The sequence below is a fragment of the Canis aureus genome, chromosome 9 (assembly GCF_053574225.1).
Source record: "Canis aureus isolate CA01 chromosome 9, VMU_Caureus_v.1.0, whole genome shotgun sequence".
Taxonomy (NCBI): domain Eukaryota; kingdom Metazoa; phylum Chordata; class Mammalia; order Carnivora; family Canidae; genus Canis; species Canis aureus.
In genome coordinates, this window is record NC_135619.1 from 21126800 (window position 1) to 21151601 (window position 24802).

A 24802-nucleotide genomic window follows, 5' to 3' on the forward strand; every position below is an offset into this window, starting at 1 on the left:
GGGTTTCCCTTGTTTGTATTCTCTTGCTTTTAAAATTTTCTTTATTACTAACTTTTTGCCATTTATGTGTTTTTGTATGAACCTTTGTGGGTTGAATTTTTTGGGGGGATGGTTTTCTCTATGTCTCCTGGGTCTGCATTTGTTTCCTTCCCCAAATTTTGGAATTTTTCAGCTATTATTTCTTCAAATTCATTTTCTGTTCCCCCCTTTTCTCTCTTCTCCTTCTGGGATCTCTATAATGTGAATGTTATTACACTTGATGTTACAGAATTCCCTTAGCCTATTCTCATTTTTATTTTTTTGCTGTTCAGCTCAGGTGCTTTCCATTACCTTGTCTTCCAGATCACTAATCCATTCTTCTCCCTCTTCTAATATGCTATTGATTCCCTCTAGTGTACTTTTAATTTCAATGATTCTTTATCTTTGGTTCCTTTTTATATATTCTATCTCTTGAAGTTCTCACATGGATCTTCCACCACTTTCCCAAGTTCATCTTTATGACCATTGCTTTGAATTATCAGGCATATTGTTTATTTTTTTTCATTTAGCTCTTTTGCTGTGGTGTTGTCCTGTTTCCTCATTTGGGACATATTCCTATGTCTTCTCACTTTGTCTAACTCTGTTTCTAGGTATTAGGAAAATCATCTACATCTCCTGATCTTAAAAGCAATGGCCTTATGAAGAAGAGGTTCTGTGATTATGCCCTGTAGTACAATGTTCTCTATTCATTAGAACCAGGTTCTTCAGGGGTGTCCGCTATATGGGTTGTGTGTGCATTACTGTTGTCACTGAGCTGTGTTTGCCTTCAGTCTAGTTGGTTGCAATTGCCCACTTTGCCTGTTGTGGGCAGGGTTTGGTCACTGTGCTGTTAAGGGGCAAGCCTGGGGCCACTATAGGTTTATAGTTGGTCAGTGTCAGTTGTTCAAGCAGATGCCTGTGTTTAGCCTTTTTTCTGGGGCTATGGTCACAGGAACTACAGGACACTCTTCCTATGTTGTTTCCTCAGGGGTTTTTGTTGGTGGGTACAGTTGCAGTTAAACCAGATGCCTGTCCCAAGTCTGTTGGGGCTGCATAGTACTGACCTTCAGGGTGTTCCTCCTGTCTTGTCCCTTGAGTGGCTTTTTATTGGTGGGTGGGGCTGTCAGTCAGATCAGATGTCTGCCTCCAGCCCATTTCTGGGGCAGCAGTGGAACTGATATGTGTAGTTCCTCTCCTTGGGGCAGGAGTCACTTTGGAGTTGTGCTGGTCCCTGCCAGGGGTTGCTTGCTGGATGTGATTTAGCAGGCATTACTTTAGGGGTACTTGTGCAGAGTAGGATGGGTTGGATGGAACAGATCCACAAGGGGGCGGAAGGGTACACAGTATTAACAAGATTGGTGAAGGGTATTTGTACTGGTTCCCATAAGGGTCTGGCTATTTGGGTTGGGGGTGGGGAAGATGGCACTACCAAATCTTTTGTTCTTGGAGAAAGAAGTCTAATTATCCCTGCCCCTCTAGTGCGCATCCTGAAATTAGTAAATAAAAGTTCTTTACAACCTAGGTGCTTTTCAAACTGCTGCTTCTATGCTGTATCTCAATGAGATTGTTATCTTTAAGGATGGGGACTCTGTTTCTTATTGTCCTTCAGCTTTCCCATAGTTCAAGCCTCGCTGATTGTAAAAACTTGCAAAGTTAAGCCCCAGTCATTTTCAAAGACACATGTTTGAGGACTTGTCTTCCCAGCCCAGGTCCCAGTGTCTGGGGTTCCTGGTGTGAGAGCTGCTCCTCTACCTTCTCTGTACTTGTGATGTCCTTCTTTTTTTTTTGTGGTTAATCTAACGGGAACTGTGGTTCCCATAACTACCATCCTTTTTTATTTGGCCTCTACTCTAGAAATAACTGTTCTGTTACTCCTCAAGTTGTTTTCAGGGTTAGTTGCACTGATGTGACTGTTATCTAAGTATGTCCATTAAGTGAGATGAGCTTAGAATCCTACTTTGCCATCTTTCCAGAAGCCAAGGAAGCACCATTTGGAGGAGGGTACTTCAGAAGGAAAGACTCAACTGTGAGTGTGAACAATAAACAGATGAAACTTTCAGTAGCTGGATAAATAAGTGTCTTGGTTGAGAATGGGAGGATTTGCATAGCATAGCATATACTTCAACCTTCAGAGACAGATGGGCAATACTAATTTTTTTAAATGCATAATCTGAAATGGTACATCTAGTACATAGAGAACACAGGCTATTTAAGGTGCTTAGCACCAGGAGAGCATTTAATATAATCCTTGCATTGCCTCTTGGAAACCTGGTTAAAGCCTAAACCTACTTGTTTTGTGTACAACTTAAGTCGGCAAATGCAACAGTTTTAAGTAAAAGATAATTATTAAAAACTTAACCACTGATCTGAGAGTTTTGTCTACCATAACACCAGATAACACTGGTTAAAATGAGTTTAAACCAACTAACTTCAATGTGGAACATGTTTAGTGAGTTGTTTACAAAAAGCTCAGATGAAAAAAAATCAATTGTCTAAGCAGAATCTACACATTAGTTCTTTACTATTCAACGAGATACAAAGCCAAACAGCTCATGCTTAATTTCTTTCTAATGAGTTACAGGGAAGAGAATATGAAGAATGGATAGGGAAAAGAATGTATTGCTTGCAGGATATTTGGTGAGATGACATTTGACTTTTTTGGGGTGTGTAGGGGGAAGCAAGTGATTCATTGTTTAGCTGTTAAACATTTTATTGTGGGGGATACCTTAATTTTTGGGTTTCAAGTGTCTAGCATTTCCTCAGTCTAGTGAATCTCTTCTGAGAATATTCCTGTTTACCAATTTTTTGCTTCCACTAAGAAAAGATTATTGGTTATCTCTGCTTTGGAATTCCTAAAATTCGTGTCTCCATTAACTGAAGTTTAACGAGTAAAGTAATGTGAACAAAATATGATCTCATAAAAACAAGTTCCTGGGATTAACTTGAAAAGAGGTTCAATCCCAAATACTTAGAAGTATTTTGCTTCTGAGAGCATACCAATCTCACTCCAGTCATGACATTTTTGTGCTATTGATTATTCATTCAACAAATATTAAAATACTAACCACTGGAGAGGTGCATGATGAAATATTTTTTTATATACCCATTTGACCTAAAGTGGACAAAATTTGAAAATCTCAGCACAGATGATTTCATTTTATAAACTTTTACAAGTGCATATATTCCTGCAGATATTCTGGTATTCACTCAGGGAGCTAACTTTTGACATAATTTCCTACTATAATTTGATGTTTCTTTGAGGTACCTGACATTTTTTTCACAGCTCTTGTTTAATACTGACACTGTGCTTTTAATTATTGGAGAAGCCACAGGCAATGAAATGTAATTATAATGAAATGAATTATAGACCCCTAGACCATTTTACCTTTTACCTTCTGGTGAAGATTGTATAGTCTCAGCATTAAAACATCTGATGGTTATTTCTAACCTCCCTATTTGGATGTGGTGAGAAGATCTGATTGAGAAATTACCTATTGTGCTGCCACAAATGAATTTTTGAGCTTGACACTCTGTATGCAAGATGTAATGTGATATGTTACCCTGCTTCAAGGTGCAACTATCTGCAGAAAAAGAACTGTCATGTAAAGTAGTAGTATAGTCTTACTTTTTTGTTAAAGAAAATTTAAGATGTAAATGCTTATATTCTGGTACATAGTTTTGAGTAAATTTATTTGTCTCAGCAAATAAATAGTTTAGAAAATTTACAGTTGAATTGATATTAATGATAAACATTTAGCTGCTACAACATAATTACATTTGAAATTCCATTGAATAGATCATCTGGACAAAAATGAGAGTTGAAAGACTGATACTTAAAAGTTTTACTATAAATGACATTTACCCACTGTTGCTTCTTGGTTGAGGCGGTTCTGGAAATCCTGCAACTTTTCACCTTCTTCAGACAGTTCTCATTTGGCAGGTTTTGGTGAGTGGAATTAGACAGATACTGAAGCTAATTAACTGCCAAGTTATTTAATAGAACCAATTTGTTCTTCTGATTATTATAGTAACTAATCTATTCTTGAAGGATTAAATTTCATTGTCTTTTTTTTAAGGAGCTGTTTAAAAGGTCTTGTCTTACAAGGATATTGATATTCATATACTTACAGTACTTATGTTTAAGCATTTTAATTTCTCATCTTGAGACCTTCTCCTGGAATTATAACACATCAGTAAGGTCAAAAGCTTTGATGTGAGAAGAGACTCCTAGAAAGTTGGTGATATTTCTCGACTGATAAGATGACAAATTTCCCTTACTACATTGAGTGGGTAGGCAAAGTGAGGAAGATAGGCAAAAGGAGACTTTTTTTTTTTTTTTTAATCAAAAAGAGAATAGAAATTAGAGTAGAAAGGGAAAAAAGGTCTATAGGGAAGAATGGGAGATGAGGGATGTGAAGCTGGAAAATGTAAAGAGGAGCACACTACCAGGGAATAATCATATAAACACTATTTACTGGGGCTCCTGGGTGGCTCAGTAGTTAATCATCTACCTTTGGCTCAGTTCATGATCCTGGTCATGATCTTTAAAAAAAACACACACTATTTACTTCTGGGGTCTTTGAACATTTTGCTTGCTTATCTCTAAAGAAAATTAAAAAACAAAAACAAAAACTATGCTCTCACATGTTTTTATTTTCTTTATTCATTTTTAAAAATTTTATTTATTTATTCATGAGAGCTAGAGAGAGAGGCAGAGTCACAGGTAGAAGGAGAAGCAGGTTTCCTGTGGGCAGCCTGATTCAGGACTTGATTCCAGGACCCCAGGATCATGCCCTGAACCAAAGGCAGATGCTCAACTACTGAGCCACCCAGGGGCCCCTCTCACATGTTTTTAGACATATCTAAAATTAAAAAATAAATTTAGGTAGCCACATATATAGTTTTCAGGATATTATAAATGTTGCCAATTCAAATAAAAGTTACATGTATACAATAAATGTTTTTTTTTTAAAGATTTTTTTTTTTATTTGAAATAGAGCACACGAGGGCACTATTGGGAGTGAGGGTCAGAGGCAGAGGGAGAAGCAGACTCCCCATTAAAAAGAGAGTGCAATTTGGACTTGGTCCCAGGACCTCAAGATCATGTCCTGAACTGAAGGCAGACACTTAACTGACTGAGCCGGCCAGGTGTCCCTCCAATAAATGTTTTTAAATTTATCCAAGAAATTTAGATATAACATTGTTAAGCTGTAATTTAGAAATACATGAATGATTGTATTCACTTCAGTAGTCAAAAGTTTTACATCATTTCTTTTCCTTTTTTGAACTTGTATTCCATTCCATTTGTTCCATTTTTTTCCTAAGGTAAAGTAGATTTATACTTAGAGAAGTCTTTCATTGATTATATTTTGTTTGCAGAAAATTATGAAAGCATATACAAGTGAAATTAAATTTCCAGTGGCAACAGGGTTCTAAATGCTAAATTTTCTTCTTGATTATCATCAAATTCACAATTGATCAAAGCAGTGTAAATATAAATGACCAACTTGGGAGATAATAATAATTCAGAATTTTATTGGAAATGTATCTTAATGAGTTAATTTCTCTTATACCTGTAAATGAATATTACTTATAGAATAAAGAATACTAATTTCCATTTCTATAGGTATGACAAATGAAGACCTTCATATAAAGTAGAATAGCTTTGTTATAGAGTTTTCTTATAACAACAAGTGCTGTTTACTTACTGTTTCTTATTCCTAAACTCACTCTCCTCTTTTTCTGTAGGGTGCAGAGGTGGGGATTCAGAATAGTGCATTCCCCAGACCCCTCTGCCAGCTGGGTTCTAGGGGGATACTAGAAGGAAGGAAGAGGGAGAGAAAGGGTATTCCTGAGTTTTCTGTACTTATCAGTGACATCCTAACTGGTTGTTGATCTTCTAGTTTTGTTTTGTGTGTGTCTGTGTGTATGTGTGTGTTTGTGGTACTCCAAAACCAACCCTGCTGTGCCCTACTCCTCCTAAGAGATACTATGGTTGCAGAATAACCCCTCTTCCCTAGAGGTCTATGCACTAGTCCAATGAGACCCCTTTTCTGAGCCTCTAGGTTTAGGCAAATCTACCTCTTCCTTTGGTAAATCTACTCTGGAGGTTGTAGTAACTCAGACATAACTGCAGAAAGCTGCATCAAGTTCCTTTCCTCTAATAGCTTTAACAAAAATGAAACCAATGCTTGAAATATCTAATTTTATTTCTGCTTTTTGATTGGACTTTAGCTGACATAGGAATTCAGAGAATCAAATGACCTACTTACAAGTTATATAAAAAAATCACGCCATGATCTATCATTAAAGGTTATTTCTAAATTGGCAATTGGCCAACAACTTATTAGGTTTGTGTCAGTTTTTGTTTTGTTTTGTGTTTTTGAAAGCCAAGAATTGAGAGGGATGGAGAAAACCTCAACTGACAAAAGTATTTGTTATTCAGTCATTATGACTATTCATTTTTCTCAATTTCTGGATGGTTTTCCAAATATAACTTATCAATTTATGTAATGGTATCTTGTTTGTTACATGCATTAAGAAAGGATTGGGATCTATTAATTTCAATACACTTTTGCCATTACTACATTTTTGAGAAAATGATTTGACCATATTATGGACTCTGTAATTTTACCTATTATGAACAGAATTATAAGCCTAACAAACATGTTTGCCATTAACCTAACTGAAAGAGTCCTTGTTTGTCAATAAATCAAGTAAATAAACCAATTTAACTTTTTAAAAAATTTTGGTGAGAAACTTGTTTTTAAGTTTTTTTCTACTAAATAATAGGAAATGCTTGTTTTCTCGATGTGGATTATTTACTATGTTTTGTTTAGAAAAATTTCTGAATAACTATAATGAAAAATAGGCATCTTTTCTATTCCCTGATGTCTTATTTCTTATTTTGGCCACTAAAAGTGTTGTGGAGGGTAGAGGAAAGAGAAGCAACAGGAAAGCTACTTCAGGCTTCTTTAAGCCCTATTAAAAAGAGTAGAAAAATTTATTCTCTCCATGTTATGCTTCTAAAATACTTCTTAGGAGGGATTTTTCTTTGCTTGGAAACAATAATTTTTAAAAATTCTCAAAACAGATTTTCATTTTGCAATGGTACCCGACTTATTCAACAGGAGAAATATACTTAGTGAATCTTAAACTGTGGAAATCTAACATGTAGTATAACTACACATGGCAAAATGCTACCATAGTGCTAGCCTTTAAAAAGTAGCATAATATCCTGGGGCACTGGTGGCTCCCCTGCTTAAGCCTCTGATTTTGATTGTGGCTCAAGTCATGATCTTATGGTCATGGGGTCAAGCCTTACACTGGGCCGTAGGCTCAGTGGGGAGTCTTCTTGAGATTCTCTTTCCTCTCCTTCTGCCCTTCCCCCTGCTTGTACACACTGTCTCTTGCTCCTCTAAAAATAAATAAATCCGGGCAGCCTGGGTGGCTCAGCGGTTTAAGCGCCTGCCTTTGGCCCAGGGTGTGATCCTGGAGTCCTGGGATTGAGTCCCACGTTGGGCTCCCTGCAGGGAACCTGCTTCTCCCTCTGCCTGTGTCTCTGCTTCTCTCTCTCTCTCTCTCTCTCTCTCTCCCTCTCTCTCTCTGTGTCTATCATGAATAATCTCTCTCTCTCTCTGTCTATCATGAATAAATAAATAAAATCTTTTAAAAAAATAGATAAAAATAAATCTTAAAAAAAAAAAAGGACATGATATCCTGGGAAAATCCAGTGAAGTCAGAATCACATGGTGGTAGCACTAATTTTTTTAAAGATTTTATTCATGAGAGACACATGAGAGAGAGGCAGAGACATAGGCAGAGGGAGAAGCAGGCTCCTTGTGGGGAGCCTGATACAAGACTCAATCCCAGGACCCTGGGATCACCACTTGAGCCAAAAGCAGATGCTCAACCACTGAGCCACCCAGGTGCCCTGGTGCTAGCACTATTTGATAGAAATTCCTTAAGAAGTTCAAATTTCAGTCTCTTTATAAAATGAGCTACTAATGTCTGGGTTGCAGAGTAGTTTTGAGGATCAAATGAAATGTATATAAAATGCTTAGGATAATGTCTGGCATGCAGTAGGCATTCATTCATCAAATTGTAGCTATTAAAGCCTGCTCCCTACTTCATCTTTTACACTGTGGACATAGAATATGGATCATACTCTATGGTGCTATGGGATGTTCCCTATTTGTCTTGATGTTATGCTCATCAACTTCTTGGTATCCTTACTATTTATCCTTTCCTCTCTTGTATGCTTCTACATGCCTCTTCTGTGACTGTGTTCCTCGCTCATGTGCCTGTGTCATCTCCTGGATGCTGTTGTACTTGTTATGTCTTACTGTTTAACCGTTTCAAACTCACTAACCACTATGAAATCTAGATATTATTTGGTTCTCTAATTTTAAGACATGATAGAGTATAGCACAGGGTATGACTTTGATATAACCACGTCCTTTCCCTTTTAAATGACTTGCTCATTGTCTCTTATTAATATTGGGATGTTCTATCTGTTTCTTGCTACATCATAATTTTCAAGTGGGTAGAAGAAGGAAAAATTTAAAGATGGTGACTTGAATATTTAATGTCTAAAGACAGTTGTATTATTTTAAAACAGTTGAAAAGTAATGACTACAATTTTTCAACTCCAATTGCTTTCCTGTGCTTAGGGCATAAGAGTGGTGGTTGGCTCCCTTTTAGGTGCATCTCAAAAGTTGGTATTTTGGGAATCTGAAAGTAATGAATTCATTTTTTAATCTTTTGATGTTAGACTCACAAATGAATTTATCCTTTTCCCAAACTAATACCCTATTTGTATTTTCCTCCTCATGTTTCTTTTGGACAATGATTTCTTTGATTTTTCTCTCTAGACCTCTTCCAAAATGGACTTGCTGAAGGTTTGGGGGAAAGATTCACTTAATGTGCCTCACCTTCAAGTTAGAGGAGCAGTCACACCAGAGCGTAACCCTGGCTTTTTTTTTTTTTTTTAAGATTTTATTTGTTTATTCATGAGAAGAGATAGAGAGGCAGAGACATAGGCAGAGGGAGAAGCAGGCTCCATGCAGGGAGCCGGACATGGGACTCTATCCTGGGTCTCCAGGATCAGGCCCTGGACTGAATGCTGCGCTAAACTGCTCAGCCACCCAGGCTGCCCCTGGCTTTTGACTGTGATTGTAGCATCCCAGTGGAGTTGGTTGGTCTTAAAGAAAAATGTCCCACAAGTGTCACTAAAGGAGAAAGGAAGAAAATTTTGGATGAATTAGGTCTGTTATAAACCTGGCATTTTTAATTTAAACCTACTCTTTAGAATTACATTTTTAGGGACCTCAAAGAAAACATATCTTCCAGTTTTCGAAATAGCTTAAGTGAACTTCTGCAACATTTTTCAAACCTGCGTGCTGATTCCCCTTCTCTCACTTGTTAGGTATACAGATAATGCTTTCTTTTCAAAATGCAGTACATTAAAAATGAAAATAATTACTATGAAGAACCTTCCTCTGTTTCAGTAAGATTACAAGATTTCCATCTCCATGGTTTCTATTTCAATTTATCTTTCGAAATCAAATTAAATCCTTTCTTTCTTTGAAATGCCAGGCCCCATTTGTGGTAATAGTCTCTGACAATTTGAGGCTTTTACCAAAACTTCTTAGTGAAAATGTGTTAGATTATCTCTTTGTTCTTCATATTGTTACTTAAAAATGAAAAACAAATACTTTTTCTTTTTATAAGAAAGTCTAACAGTGTACTGGCATTTCCTAGTAATGAGAATGTAGTAGTCTATCAATTTAATTTTATAAGACCTTAGTCTTAATTTTTCTAGTTAAACTGCAAGAAATAAAATGTATTTATTACAATAATCACACTGAACTTAAAATGAATACTTAAATGTGAATAATCATAGCTAAGTATAAACCTTGTATATTTTTTAAAAGGATTAATATTTTTTTAACCTAACACATTTTTATGGTTATAGCACAGTTCTTATTTCCCCCCCCATATTTGTGAAAACATTGGTATCTCTAATCTTCTAATTAACGTAGGCACATACACACACAAACACATTTGGTGTGTTTACGTGTGTTTCTTACATGATTTAATCAGATGTATTTTTAAGGAGTGTTACATATTTTAAATAAGGAAAGGGAAATTGTGGATAATCTTATATTTGACTTTGAAATTCAGTCAGGACTATTAGACAATTCATAGATAATTTATTTTTATCTAGTGCCGATTTAGAAATCATGAACATTTTGATGCTAGAGAAATCTAGCTGCATTCTGGCAGCCAAAATATTTTACTAATCTTTCTTTCTCTTCTAGCCTACACTACTATCTTTCCAGCCTAATTGGCACATGATGAACTATTTCTGGTTAGGATCTAACTAGCAAGTCTCTTACTGTAATGGGGGCTGAAGATCTCATAAATACAGAGCTTATGTCTGTATTTAGCCATTAGTGTTCAAAATTCTCCTTTGAGTTTAAAAAGTGGGACAACTGACTATAATTTTTTCAGTTAATTCTAAAAAAAAATTTGGATTCTCTAATGCACATGAAAATAATTTTAATCAAAATGTTTTAATCAATGGCTAAGTGCTAGCACTGTCTAAGGCTTGCTCAGACATTTAGAAAGAAATGGACAAGGGAGTTATTCTATAATATGCCAGCAAAATTGCAAATTGAAGTACGAGAAAGCTAAATTTAAAATGGAAAAATCAACTTTTCTTGCTGATGTGGATTAGAATTCCAAAGAAATTAAAGATTGATGCTTTCCAATTTCTTAGTTGATCAGTCCTAGCTGAGGGGTTTGCATGGGAAGATGAGAAGGGGTATCTTAGCAGCTATACCCCAAACCATCTTGATTTGGTGTAGCTTTTTCAGAGCCTCAGAAGAGGAATCATTCTGTCTCATGTGTCACTTCTAAAGAGATCAGAGATTCAGTGGAATCACAAGATTACCTCATCTATGTGGCTCAATGAGCAGAATTGCTTGGAAACACTAGTTATCTGGGACTGGGCCCTCTTCTTCTCATAAGAAAGCTTACACCCAACTTTGCTTCCCATGAAACTATATTGTTTCTTTGTGACAGGTGAGATTGATATAGGGCCCAGGGACTCTATCTGCCAAGTAGTAGGTATTCCCAGTGAACTCCTGTATGTAGCTGGCCCTACAAATTCAGACTGCTTGGTACCAAGCAGCCTCTGTGTTCCATTGACAAGAATTTCTGGGCAAGGAAAGAGCAGTCCCTTCACTGGGATGTAGAACCTGGGCCCAGATGCCAACATGTCTCAATATGTGATGATAGGAGGTTCAGAGGCCCACACCTTTCTTCTATGTTTCTTGGCTTATGTTAGTATGCCCTTTTGCCCATAATTTATCCACTATTCCTTAACCCATGCATAGGGATTTTGGGGCCCTAGTTCATGATAGGGATGAGTCAGAAGCTACCCACTTATATGATGGTGCTCTTCTTCTCCCATAAAATAAAAAAACAAAATACACAGAAAACAAAATACCTAGCCTCAAAAATTCTAGCTAGCTTCTCACATAGTTCAACCTATTTTACTACTAAACTCACTTGGAATATAAGGAATAGAAGGTAGGCAGGGAGAAATTTTTTTTTTTTCCCTGCATTAGGTGTCAGTTCCAGTTTTTAAGAATCCAGGATCTATGAACTTAAACTCAAATGAGGGAAAACAATATCCATCCAGGGAATTATTTCTAACTGGCTTTTACATTTGGTGTGTGGTGTGGCTATGGGGCCAGAGGGGTCTGTTTTTGTCACTTCTCATCTCCTATTTGAAACCTTATTGCTAATTTTAAATTTTGGAAATTTCCCTTCCTTTTCTGGTTTTTTTTTTTTTTTTTGGAATAGTTTGAGAAGAATAGGTATTTAACCTCTTTAAATTTTTGATAGAATTTATGTGTGAACCTGTCTGTCCTAGATTTTTGGGAGACTTTTGATTACTGATTCAATTTCTTTGCTGGTAATTTGGCCTGTTTAAGTTTTCTATTTCTACCTGTTTCAGTTTTGGTAGTTTGTATTGTTTGTAGGAATTTAGCCACTTCTTCCAGATTGTCTAATATGTTGGCATATAGTTTTTCAGAATACTCTCAATGTTTGAATTTCTGTAGTATTGGTTGCTATTTCTCCTCTCTCATTTGTGATTTTTATTTTTTTTAGAGATTTACTTATTTGAGAGTGAGAGAATGTGATCTCACAATCCATGAGATCACGACCTGAGCCAAAACAGAGTCAGATGCTCAACCAACAAAACCTACCCAGGCACCCCTGTGATTTTGTTTATTTAGGTCCTTTTTTTTTCTTTTTTATAAGTCTGGGTATATATTTATCAATAATTTTTTCAAAGAACCAGGTCCTGGTAATCTGTTCTGTTTGTTTCTGTATCATTTATTTCTGCTTTAAATTTAATCTTTATTGTTTTCTTCTTTCTGCTGGTTTTTGGCTTTGCTTGTTGTTTTTCTAGCTCCTTTAGGTGTGAGGTTAGACCATTTGATACTTTTCTTGCTTCTTGAGGTAAGCCTGTATGGTATGTATTGCCTGTTAGGATCACTTTTGCTGCATCTCAAAGGTTGCAAACAATTCCATTTTCATTTGTCTCCATGTACTTTTTTCATTTCTTCCTTGATTTCCTGGTTGACTAATTCATTGTTTAGTAGCATGTTATTTAACATCCATATATTTGTGGTCTTTCCAGATTTTTTCTTATGGCTGACTTCTAGTTTCATAGCGTTGTGGTCAAAAAAGGTACATGGTAGGACTTCAGTCTTTTTGTAGTTGTTAAGACTTATTTTGTGGCCTAATATATGATCTATTCTGGAGAATATTCCATGTGCACTTGAAGGAATGTGTGTTTTGCTGTTTTAGGATGGAGTGCTCTGAATATATCTGTTAAGTCCATTTAGTCCAGTGTGTCAAAGTCCTTATTTCCTTGTTTACTTTCTGTGTAGATGATCTGTCCATTTATGTAAACAGGGTGTTAAGCCCCTACTATTCTTGTATTATTATCAATTAGTTCCTTTGTTATTGTTTTATACATTTGGGTGCTTTCGTGTTGTAATTGTAATATTTTAATTGTAAATATTTCCAATATTTATACCTTCTTTTTGGATTGCCCTCTTTATTATTATGTAGCACCTTTCTTTGGTTCTTGTTACAGTCTTTGCTTTAAAATCTAGTTTGTCTAAGTATTGATACTCTGGCTTTCTTTTGACATCCATTTACATAATAAATGTTCCTTTATCCTTTCACTTTCAATCTACTGCTGTCTTTAGATCTAAAATGATTCTCTTGTAGGCAGCATTTAGATGGGCCTTGTTTTTTAATCCATTCTGATACCCTAAGTGTTTTGATTAGAATGCTTAGTCCATTTACATTCGAAGTACTTATTGATATATATATTTATTGCCATTTTTATGGCAATGTTTTATTTCTGGAGATTTTCTCTGATTCTTTGTTGTCTTTGTCACTTTTGGTCTCACCTTAGTGCTCAATGAGTCCTCTTAAATATTTCTTTCAGGTCTGGTTTAGTGGACATGAACTCCTTTAGTTTTTATCTGGAAAACTCTATCTCTTCCTATTCTGAATGATAGCCTTGCTGGATGGAGTATTCTTGGTTGCAGATTTTTCCCATTCAGCACATTGAATATATCATGCCACTTTTTTTCTGGCTTAACAAGATTCTGTTGAGAAATCTCCAGCTATTCTTATGAGTTTTCCCTTATAAGTTAAGGACTTTTGTCTTGCCACTTTGAAGATTTTTCTTTATCACTATGCTTTGTAAATTTAGGATGTCTTGATGTTGGGCTGTTTTTGTTGATTTTGATGGGAGTTCCCTATGCCTCCTGGATCTGGATGTCTGTCTTCTTTCCCAGATTAGGGAAATTTTCAGCTATTACTTTTTGAAATAAATTTTCTTCCCCCTTTTCTCTCTCTTCTTCTAGGACTTCTGTAATACGGATGTTATTATGTTTGATGGAGTCACTGAGTTCCCAAAGTCAATTCTTGTGTTGGGGAATTCTTTCTCTCTTTTGTTTAGCTTCATTATTTTATATTATTTTATCTTCTGGTCACTAAGTCATTCCTCTGCTTCTTCCAGCCTGCTGCTCATTGCATCAAGCCTGTTTCCAATCTTATTTATTACATCTTCATCTCTGATGGATTCTTTAACTTTTTCCTCTGGTGATAAGGGTCTCACTGATGTTTTCTATTCTTTTCTCAAGCCCAGTGAGTATCTTTATGATTGTTCCTTTAAATTCTCTATCAGGAGTATTACTTATATCTATTTTGCTTAGATCTCTGAGCATGACCATGACATTATCTTATTTTTTCATTTGGGATGAATTCTTCCATGTTGGCATTTTTTCTTAGTCTCCGCCTTTTTTTGTGTGTGTTGGAAAAGCCAGGTCCTCTTCTTTTGTTGCCCTCTTCCTCTGTCTTTTAAAAACATTAGATTTTATTTCTGGGGTCTCTCATAGTAAAAGATGAAATTAAAAGGTTGTGTGTCGGCCAAAAGCATCTATTATTGGAACAAACCTCACTATCCTGAGTTGGACAATCACATCAAAAGATGGTCTCTCATCAGATCAACATCTAAGTCATACTTTAACTTAATCTTTTATTCTATTTGGCTGTCCAAATAGAATTTAGACTTCTAAATTCCTGAGCTCATGTACATTCTCCAAGAAGCTCCTGTTATCTGAAAACCTATCTTGTGGTTCTTAAATTGTATACTGATCCTTTCAGTGTTCTTCTTTTAAATTAGTTTATATTTTATGTAATTTATTCTTGTAGCTCTCAGAAACTTGGAGCCTTATGTGACTAATCTGTTTGCTGACCTTCTACTTCTCACCCTTTGATAAATGTCTTTGGGCCCTAGATACATACCATCTCTGATCTGGAAACAACTGATAGCCTCTCTCAAGATGGGCTGGTGGATCTTTTTTTCATGTTTTACATCTGCTTATTCTGGTCTATATTACTTTTCCTTTAGCATGTGTCTAGACTCCTTTATTCTATTTTCAAGATAGATTTTTTAAATTTATTTATTTATTTATTTATTTATTTATTTATTTATTTGAAAGAGAGTGAACACATGCAGAAGAAAGAGGCAGAGAGAGGGAAGAAGGAGGCTCCCAGCTAAGCAGGGAGTCCAATGCAGGGCTTGATCCCAGAACCCTGGATCATGACCTAAGCCATAAGCAGACACTTAACTGACTGAGCCACCAAGGCACACCTTTCCTTTATTCTAAGAATCTTTCTTCCTCTAGTTTTATCAACCCACCTCTTTCTTAACCTTTCCTTTTTCATGATACTGTAGTTCCTGCTATGATAGTAGGAATGAAGTCCATTTTTATATCTTACTAGTTTTCCTTGATTTCTTAGTTGACATGCCTCCAGAGAGATAGTGCTTTTGAGGTCTAAGAATTGTCCTCTTTGATTACATTTTTTGAACTGTTGAATTTACAATGATTTCATCTTTACCCAACGGAGATGGTATACTTTTAGAATTCTCATTCCTTGTTTGTTCATCTACCCAGGGTGAAGTGATAGATTGGGCCTCTGAAATGTAAAGCCAGAGCAAAAACTAACCTAATAACCAAATCCAGAGCCAATATAAGACTGAGTGGTGTCCAGTAATCATTAAGAGCCTGTATTTAAGCCACATGAATCTAAGAGGTTAGCTTGCTACCGCTTTTGTTGGCCCTGAGCATGAATGGGAATGAAATTTGGGTATCTAATGTGGGCTACTAAGGTCTAGTGCTAATAACTTAAAAAAATTTAATGTGGCAAAATATGATATTTACCATTTTAACCAGTTTTATTGAAGTATAATTGACATGTACACCTGAAATTAATGTTGTAACATGATGATTTGACATTTGTATACATTGGGAAATGATTATTACCACAATAAGTCTAATTATTATCTTTTATCATATGTAGTTACAAAAATTTTTTCTTTCAATGAGAGCTTTTATGATTTACTCTTAGCAACTTTGAAGTATGCAATACAATACTGATTGTAGTCACCATGCTGTACATTATATCCCTATGACTTATTTTATAACTGGAAGTTTGTACCTCTCGATTCCTCCTCACTCATTTCATCACCCCCCCCCCCCAAAAAAAAAAAAACTCCCTTAACCCCTGGCAAACAATATTCTGTTTTCTGTATCTATGAGTTTTGGTCTTGTTATATTTGACATAAGTGAAGACCCTATAGTATTAGCCTTTCTCTGACTTATTTCATTTAGCATAATATCCTCAAGATCCATCCATGTTGTTAGAAATGGTGAAGTTTTTATTTTTTATTTTTTAATGGCTAATGTGTGTGTGTGTGTGTGTGTGTGTGTGTGACATCTTCATCAGTGGACACTTAGATTGCACATCTTGGCTGTTGTGAATAATGCTGCAGTGAACATAGGGGTGAATATATCTTTTCATATATCTTTTCTTTTTAGCAGTTTTATTTTCTTCAGCTAAAACCTGAGCAGTAGAATTGCTGGATCAATTAGTTGTTCTAGTTTTTCTTTTTTGAGAAATTTCCATATGGTTTTCTACTGTGACTGTACCAATTTACATTCCAACCAACAGTGCATGAGCATTTCCCCCTTTCTCAACATCCTTGCCAACACATTAGTTCTTGTCTTTTTGATAATAGCTATCATAATAGGTGTAAGGTGATATCTCACTGTAGTTTTGATTTGCATTTTCCTGATTAGTGATGTTGAACATCTTTTCATGTACCTATTGTCTATCTGTGTATGTCTTTGGAAAAATGTCTATTCAGATCCTCTGTCTACTTCTTTAATCAGACTTTTTTGTTAAGTTGTAGGAGTTTTTAATATATTTTGGATATTAACCTCTTATCAGATTCAGTACGTTCACATTGTGCACCCATCACAACTATTTATCTCTAGAACACTTTTGTCATCCTAAACTAAAACTCTGTATCCATTTTTAAAAAAGATTTTAGTTATTTATTCATGAGAGAGAGGTAGAGACCTAGGCAGAGGGAGATGCAGGCTCCCTATGGGGAGCTTGATGCAGAACTCTATCCCAGACCCCAGGATCACAACCTGAGCTGAAGGCAGACACTCCACCACTGAGCCACCCAGGCATCCCAAGTCTGTACCCATTAAACAGTAACTCCCCATTTCCCTCTCTTTTCAGCCTCTGGTAACCACTATTCTACTTTGTCTCTATGATTTTGACTCTTCTATAACCTTGTAACTTAGCATAGCATCTTCAAGGTTCATGTTTTAGCAGATGTCAACTTCATTTTTAAGACCAAATAATATTCCATTGTATGTATATATCATGTTTTCTTTATCCATCTGTTGATGGACATGGGGTTGTTTCCACTTCTTGGTTTTTGTGAATAATGTTTCTATGAACACTAGTATACAAATACGTCTGAGACCTTACTTTAATTCTTTAAGATATATTCCCAGAATGAAATTGATGGATTATATGGTAATTCTAGGTTTGTTTGTTTACTTTTTGAGGAACCTCAGTACTATTTTTCACAGTGGCTTTACTGTTTTATGTTCCCACCAACAATCAGAGGGTTCTAATTTCTCTACATTCTCACCAACACTTGTTTTCTTTTTTGACAATAGCCATTTTAATGTATGTTATTTGATTTGATTTTTCAGTGCCCTAATGATTAGCAATGTTAAGCATCTTTTCATGTGTTAATCAAAGGAGTGGTTGCCTTTCCACTCCCTTGATAGTGTCCATTTGAGGCACAAAAATTAATTTTGATAAAGTCTAATTTATCTATTTTGTTTCTTGTGCTTTTGGGTGTTGCACTCAAGATTAATCATTGCCAAATCCAATGTTATGAAGTTTTCTCTGCTATGTTTTCTTAGCACTAAGAATTTGAAGAACTGGAACTTTCTATAGAGTGTGCTGCTCAAAGATTTCTCTGGAATTAACTTCTGGTGCTTAATTTCTGGGCCCCAGTAGCTGATTTCCTATATTTGGGCAGCCTTTATTCCTGTAAGCATTATGGAAACATGGAGTAAATCTTCTAAAAGTAAAACCTTTGTTGGTTTGAATATTAGACATTCCTTATGAAGCTGATGTGGAAAGGAGCTATTTTAATTCAGTGTCTTACATTCTGTTGTAGTTTGATGAGAGGGTTCATGGAGTGATGAGTTAGTGCAGAGAGGTTTGAAATCAACTGACTGTTTTGAAAGTATGCTATTTCTTGCCTGCTCCTCGTTGTTATATCCCAACAAAAATTTTTCTTTCTCTTCTACTTTTCTGGAGAGATTTTCTGGGTGGAGAGGAAAATTTGCTCTTAATTGTATTCTCCAACAGACTCTAGTCAGTATTTTATAAACTTTCTAAACTATTGTCTTTCACTAGCCAGCTGTGGCATTCATTCTGCATATGACATTTTTTGAAGGGAATGAGGATGAGAGGCATACTAGAATATAAATCATAAAAACGAGTAATTCAGATATTCCATTTTTCAATCTTTTTTTATAGTTTTTTTTTTTTTTTTAGATTTTATTTATTTATTCGTGAGAGACAGGGAGAGAGAGAGAGAGAGAGAGAGAGAGAGGTAGAGACACAGGCAGAGGGAGAAGCAGCAGGCTCCATGCAGGGAACCCGACGCGGAACTCGGAACTCGGAACTCGATCGGGTCTCCAGGATCACACCCTGGGCTGAAGGCGGTGCTAAACCGCTGAGCCACTGGGGCTGCCCTATTTTTCAATCTTTAAAAAACTTTTAATTATGGAGTTGTTTAATCCCATATAAAAATAGAAAGAATTGTATAATTAACCCCTCTGTACTCATTTCCAATCTTATATCCATCTTATATCTTATTTATTTTTTGGCTGAGGTGTTTAAAGCAAAATCCAGATATCCTATCACTAAATCTGGAAATACTTCAATATGTGACTCTAACATACTTAAAAATAACCCTTCATGATAGTCAAATGACACAAATGTCCCTCAATGGTTGAATGGGTAAACATGTGGTACATACATATATTGGAATATTATAAAATGAAGAAAGTGCTGAAGTGTGCTACAATGTTGATGAACTTCCAACACATAATGTTAAGTGAAAGTAGCTAGATAAGAAAAGTCACATATTGTATGATTCTATTAAATAAAATATCTAGAATGGATAGATCCGTAGAGATAGAATGCAGATTGGTTGTAACCAGGGAGTAGAGGGAAAGAGGAGAGGGGAGAAACTGATGAATAGAAAAGATGTTCAATATGGAGTGTTGGAACTATTTTGGACATAGATAGAGGTCAGTTGTACAACATTTTGAAAAATTTGATCCTTGTCTTCTTATAGGGCAATAATAAGTGTAAGAGGTAAATATTTGAAGCAATCACAAACTGAAAGGTTACAATGAGAATAAACATTGTTCTGGTTGAAAACAATTGGGGAAATTCTTTAAATGCCAAGGTCAGGGAAGACCTTTCTGAGGTTGTAGCATTTAAAATAAGGTCTAGATGTTGAAGAGAGGCTTCAAGCAGAGTCACAGGTCTTCAGGTAAGGAAGAGGAACTGAATGCAAGTGTGGGTAATAGGTATCTGTGAATTTTCCCTGCAAGTGGATTGGACCTGTTTCTGGCTTACAGTATAGCTTAATGAATGGGACTTGTCATTCTTTAATGAATTGAGTAGTTGAGTCACCATATATTCTTCCCTCAAATCATAGTGGAATGAAAATATTCATTTAGAGGCAAGGATGATCTTGTTTTTATTTATCACTCTGCTCATCTTTTATGAAGCAAAGAAGTATGAAAAATGTTGATGATACTGGAGATATATTAGATGTATATATGTATACTGGGTACACATATTAGCATATAATAAGGGCATATTAGGTATATACATTTTGCATATAATGGGAATATGTACTAGAATAGAGTAATAAGACAATTTCTTCAGAAGAAAAGGATGGGGTGCAAAATCAGAATACCAAAAGAACTTGGGATAGGAGAAAAAAATAGAAGACTGGAGGGAGAGTGATGGGGACAGCAAGGGAAGGAAACCACATCTTCTAGTGTATGGTGGATAGAAATGGGTTAGATATCAACTCTGCCCTTCTGAGCTGTGTGCCGTAAACAAAACATTTTAGCTCTGGAAACATCAGCTGTGAAATAGATACTTTAATCATACTCCTACAGGAATTCTGTGAGGTTCAAATGAGAGAATGATTGTGGTTCAGCAATTCCTGGATAAAACATAAACCCTTAAATATTTTCTTCCACTATGGATATTACAACTTTTTTTTTTTGTTCCTCCACTTTCTAATATTCTTGAATTCAAGTTTTGTTCTCATGTTTTTGTAACTTGAATTCATAGTTTGGTTTTCTTTTTGGAGGAGGGGGCTTTAACATTTAACATTTAACATTTAACAAATGTCCCCATAGAGAAACTTGTTAAAGTTTCTGAATGTCCCAGACTTTCTCTTCAATCTCTTACTATATTTTATTTTATTTTATTTTATTATTTTATTTTATTTTTTTATTTATGATAGTCACAGAGAGAGAGAGAGAGAGGCAGAGACACAGGCAGAGGGAGAAGCAGGCTCCATGCACCCGGAGCCCGATGTGGGATTCGATCCTGGGTCTCCAGGATCGTGCCCTGGGCCAAAGGTAGGCGCCAAACCGCTGCGCCACCCAGGGATCCTCTTACTATATTTTAAAGAGTGAGAAAATTCTTTGTTCCTAGAATGTATGTTACTGACATTTATACTGATAATTTAAAAAGAAAAATGGTAATTGAATTCCACCATATTTCAAAATGTAGTTTTTTTTTCACTGAATTAAATAGCTTAGGTGCTTTTGTGTGGAAACTGGCATGCCTGGAAGCATTTATGTACTAGTTGTAAACAAAGTGTGGTATTATATGCTTTTGAAGAGGTGGATTGAACTAGATACAAATAATGTAGGTTTAATATTTCTAGTACTTTTCTAGCATCTTTAACAGTTACTCATTAGTTTCATAGCACATTTTATGGATCTTTCTTATATTTACAGAAACATAACTTTAGAAAGGCAAAATGAGTTGCCCATAGTAGTAAATTGTAGTAATAGAATCTGAATTTTATTGTTTTGAATCTCAAGACCAGCATTATTGCAATACCTAAAGATCCACATAGATAGAGCATATTCACTGACTTAGCAACTGAAGCTTAGCATAACTTTTCCAGTAACAAATCTGTAAGCCCTTTATAGTAAGGGATATTGAGTATAGTATACCCTCCCACCCCTAGATTTTATAGTCCAAAGATAATATACTCAGATCTTAGTTCTGCCACTTACTATCTTTGGGCCATTGGATGTCACTTGATCTTGAGATTCAATTCTTTCACCTTTTGTGAAGATAAAATGATAGGGTATAGTAAGGTCACTTATAAAACCAAAATGCTCTACAAATAGAACATCCCATTGATTACAAGATATTGTTTTTGTATTTCTAAAATTTTAACTTTTGAGAATTAGGACTTCCTATATATTGCATTTAAAATATTTAAGGAGTGCTTTGGTCAACCATGGTATAGGCTAAACATTTTCACATAAGACAATTTTGTTGTGACTGTAGGCAGAGGACTCATTTTAAAGAACATTATTTAAAAAATTAAAGAACATTATTTATCCTATTGTTTATTCAAATCCAGACAGTCAGAAGTTATATTATAGTTCTCTCATATCCCATGTATTATTCTTTAAAAGATCTTTAAAAACTATTCTTACTCCCCCTCTCTTCTGGGTTCTAGAGGTTAATAAGTTCCTTGATATGCTATTTTTAAAAGAACTATTTTTTTGTTAGGTCCTCCAATACTTGCAATAAAAATATTCTTCCATGCTACCATTTGGACACTTCAGTTGCCAGAAAGAGTTAATGAACTTCTAAAAGTGTCAGTTAGGGAATATCCTGCTAATTGCTTTTGATCTGTCTTAAAGAGAGCAATTAGCAACAACTCAAATTTTATCTTTGTGGATATGAACATTCTCATGACCAAACTTGAATTTTTGGTCCTAAAAGTTTGTCATAGAGAAAATGATACTTCTAATCTCATGAACATGTTCGAAGAGTTAGGCTGATATTTTTCTCAGATCTTTTTCCTTTGAGACACAAGGTTGAGATCTTTTTCCCTTCATGAGGGGTTAGGATTCACACATGTTTACATTTAGTACTGGTGGGAGTCTAAACTGATGATTAATGGTTGAGAATCATTTTTAAAAATGTATGGCTGAAGGCAGAAAATAAAATGCTGATTGGTTCATTAAGCAATTCAATCCCAAACCGTAAAAGGTTTAAGTTTAATCCTGCCTGAAGCCTGACTGATCCTGTCATAAACACTTTTCATAAACCTTCCACTCAAACCTGGTCTTGCAGTTTTATTAATCTAGCAATAATTCAAAATGACACCCCATGTAGCAATATAAATCTATAAGATGGATATCATTAAAACTTACACCATTACAAAATCATGAGTAATTACATAAAAATGCAGTTTCCTTTAGTTAGGTATGTCTCTGAATTGCTGCTTTTGCCTTGGTTGAACAGATGTGTTGACTGTAACACCGTCTCAGTGTGTTGGTATGCCTGAAGGAAAAGACAGATAGTCACTGATGATAAAAAGTTCTGGAGTTCGGAGAGCCTTATTTGCAAAACTCAGGGAGCAATTTAGCAAAGCCCTGTATTTGTGGAGCTTATATTCTCTAGGAAGATTCCTTTTCTGTGTTGCTATGTGGAATTTTTAGCTCTTGGATTTAATGGCTGTATTGATATTCTGCGATGTATCAGGGCTCATGTGCTTCAGGCACACTTTCAGAAACTCGAATGAAGTCCCAGCTGTCAGACTTTTTCTTTTTCTTTTTCTTTCTTTCTTTCTTTCTTTTTTAGGAGCAGGTCTTTCTACTTTTGAGTCTAGAGGTTAGATGAACTCTCAAACTAGATCATAGCAAACTTAACAGGATTGGAGTAATACAATATTTCTAAAGTTATTTGGAACAGAAGACTGCATTTTTATTTTATATGGGGCAGAGAAGCATTTCCAAGAATAAGCTTAGAAGGAGTCCATAAGAGCTAGAGAGTTTGTTTTCATATGCCTACTCTAGTCGCTCAACAGCAGCAATCTGCTCTCAAATAAAAGTAAGCCTTGAAGGAGTGTTCAAATACCTACTATTGAACCCATGGGACATTTATGCTTTTATAAGCCAGGTGTTGGAAAATATCTGAAGCCATAGGATTTTCTCCTCCTTGCTTGTGCTTTATAGGTTTAGATTGACTGTACATGAGAAAGATCCACTTTGTGACAGGGGATGAAAACCAAGCATTACACCCTGTTTTAGCACTGTCACAATTGTAATTCAATAAAATATATATGTACTTATTTGAGGATCTTTTCTTCTGCTAGATTTTGAACTCTCTAGGGCTTAGTACAGCACAGTAGATTTTCCATAGATTAAAATTTGGCATTCTTACATGGAAGTCTAAGACCTCCACAATAGCTTCTATGCATTATGTATTATCAGATTTGTGTCTCCAAAAACTTGCATTCTTTTAGTCTTCCAACTGGAGCAATATGTGAAAAACAGTAATGATGTGAATTTGAGTATCACCAACAGTTGGCGGCAGTTGGCACCAATCCTTTGTCTAGCTCCTAATCTCAGCAAAGGCAGTAGGCTAAAGTTATGTGGAGGTTGTGGGAAGTGGGGAGGTTGTTGGGGAAACATGGGCAGGAGGATAAAATCCTGTGGGGAAACTTCAGGCATTCAGCAATCCTCTTCCTCAAAAGTAGCAAAAAAGTTAGGGTCCTATGTTCATCTCCTAGTATTCTCTGGGCCCATTCTTTTTGGCTCAGGTTGTAATTCACTCCTTACTCCCTTGGTCCCTAAACTACCATATTCTTGGAATCCCTGTTTCCATCTTTGAAGCCCCTTTAATACTTAAATTGTAACAGAAAATTATCAGAGGTACCAAACTGCAGCCAGAACAGATGGATTTATATAAGTCTCTCATTTCATTAACTTTGTGATGATGATGATGGAGGCCTATCTTTTAAGGGTTTCTTGTTTTTGTTGTTGGACACCATTTATAGCTATATGTCAGGGTTTTACTGAGTACGAGTAGCCTCATTTTATATATCAACCACTATCATTGTATACAAATGATGGAAAAAGTTTTTAATAAATATCGACCATACAGACTATTTTCTGTTGAATTATGTGGACTATTACCATTATGGAGAAATTTTATAGTAAGTCAAAAACTGTAAGCTCTGCAAATAACAGTATTCTTATTGCTGCATGAACAAAGAGATATTTGCTAACTTCTTTTCATCTGTATGTGATAGAACACACTTTTTTATTTCAAATCCCAGGTAGTGCAAGTGATTCTCTTATTTACATTCAGTCAACACATTTAAGGCTCTTCAGATCAATATCAAAGTACCAGAGACCCAGGAAACATCAGAGCCAGAATCACAACTGAATTTATTATCCTAATTTTGCTATCTCAATAGAGATACTTTTATTCAAATAAGATCATTATAATACATAATAGTAAACAATTATTGTAGTAAACACTTAGCGGGCAGCATGGGTGGCTCAGCAGTTTAGCACCACCTTCAGCCCAGACCTGATCCTGGAGACCTGGGATCAAGTTTCCAAGTCAGGCTCCCTGCATGGAGCCTGCTTCTCCCTCTGCCTGTGTCTCTGCCTCTCTCTCTCTCTCTGTGTGTCTCTCATGAATAAATAAATTTTAAAAA

General features: G+C 35.7%; 1 protein-coding gene across 50 annotated transcripts in view; it reads right to left on the reverse strand.

The window, feature by feature from the left end:
- LOC144320501 (uncharacterized) overlaps nt 1-24802 on the reverse strand; it is a 140451-nt gene that overhangs the window by 114682 nt on the left and 967 nt on the right. For 17 of the 50 annotated variants that reach the window (XR_013386100.1, XR_013386102.1, XR_013386101.1 and 14 more), the window contains exons 3-5: nt 22506-22635; nt 21348-21397; nt 5727-5835 (exon numbers count right to left, since the gene is read on the reverse strand). Coding sequence is in view for 7 of the 50 variants with exons in the window: in XM_077909138.1 (XP_077765264.1) it covers nt 5727-5835; nt 18164-18193 (139 nt within the window). In the remaining 43 variants the exon portion in view is untranslated. Of the gene's footprint in view, nt 1-4146; nt 4193-5726; nt 5836-9039; nt 9249-18163; nt 18326-21347; nt 21398-22505; nt 22636-24802 lie in introns of those variants that run through there. The other 33 variants (XR_013386084.1, XR_013386085.1, XR_013386086.1 and 30 more) reach the window with 15 other exon arrangements.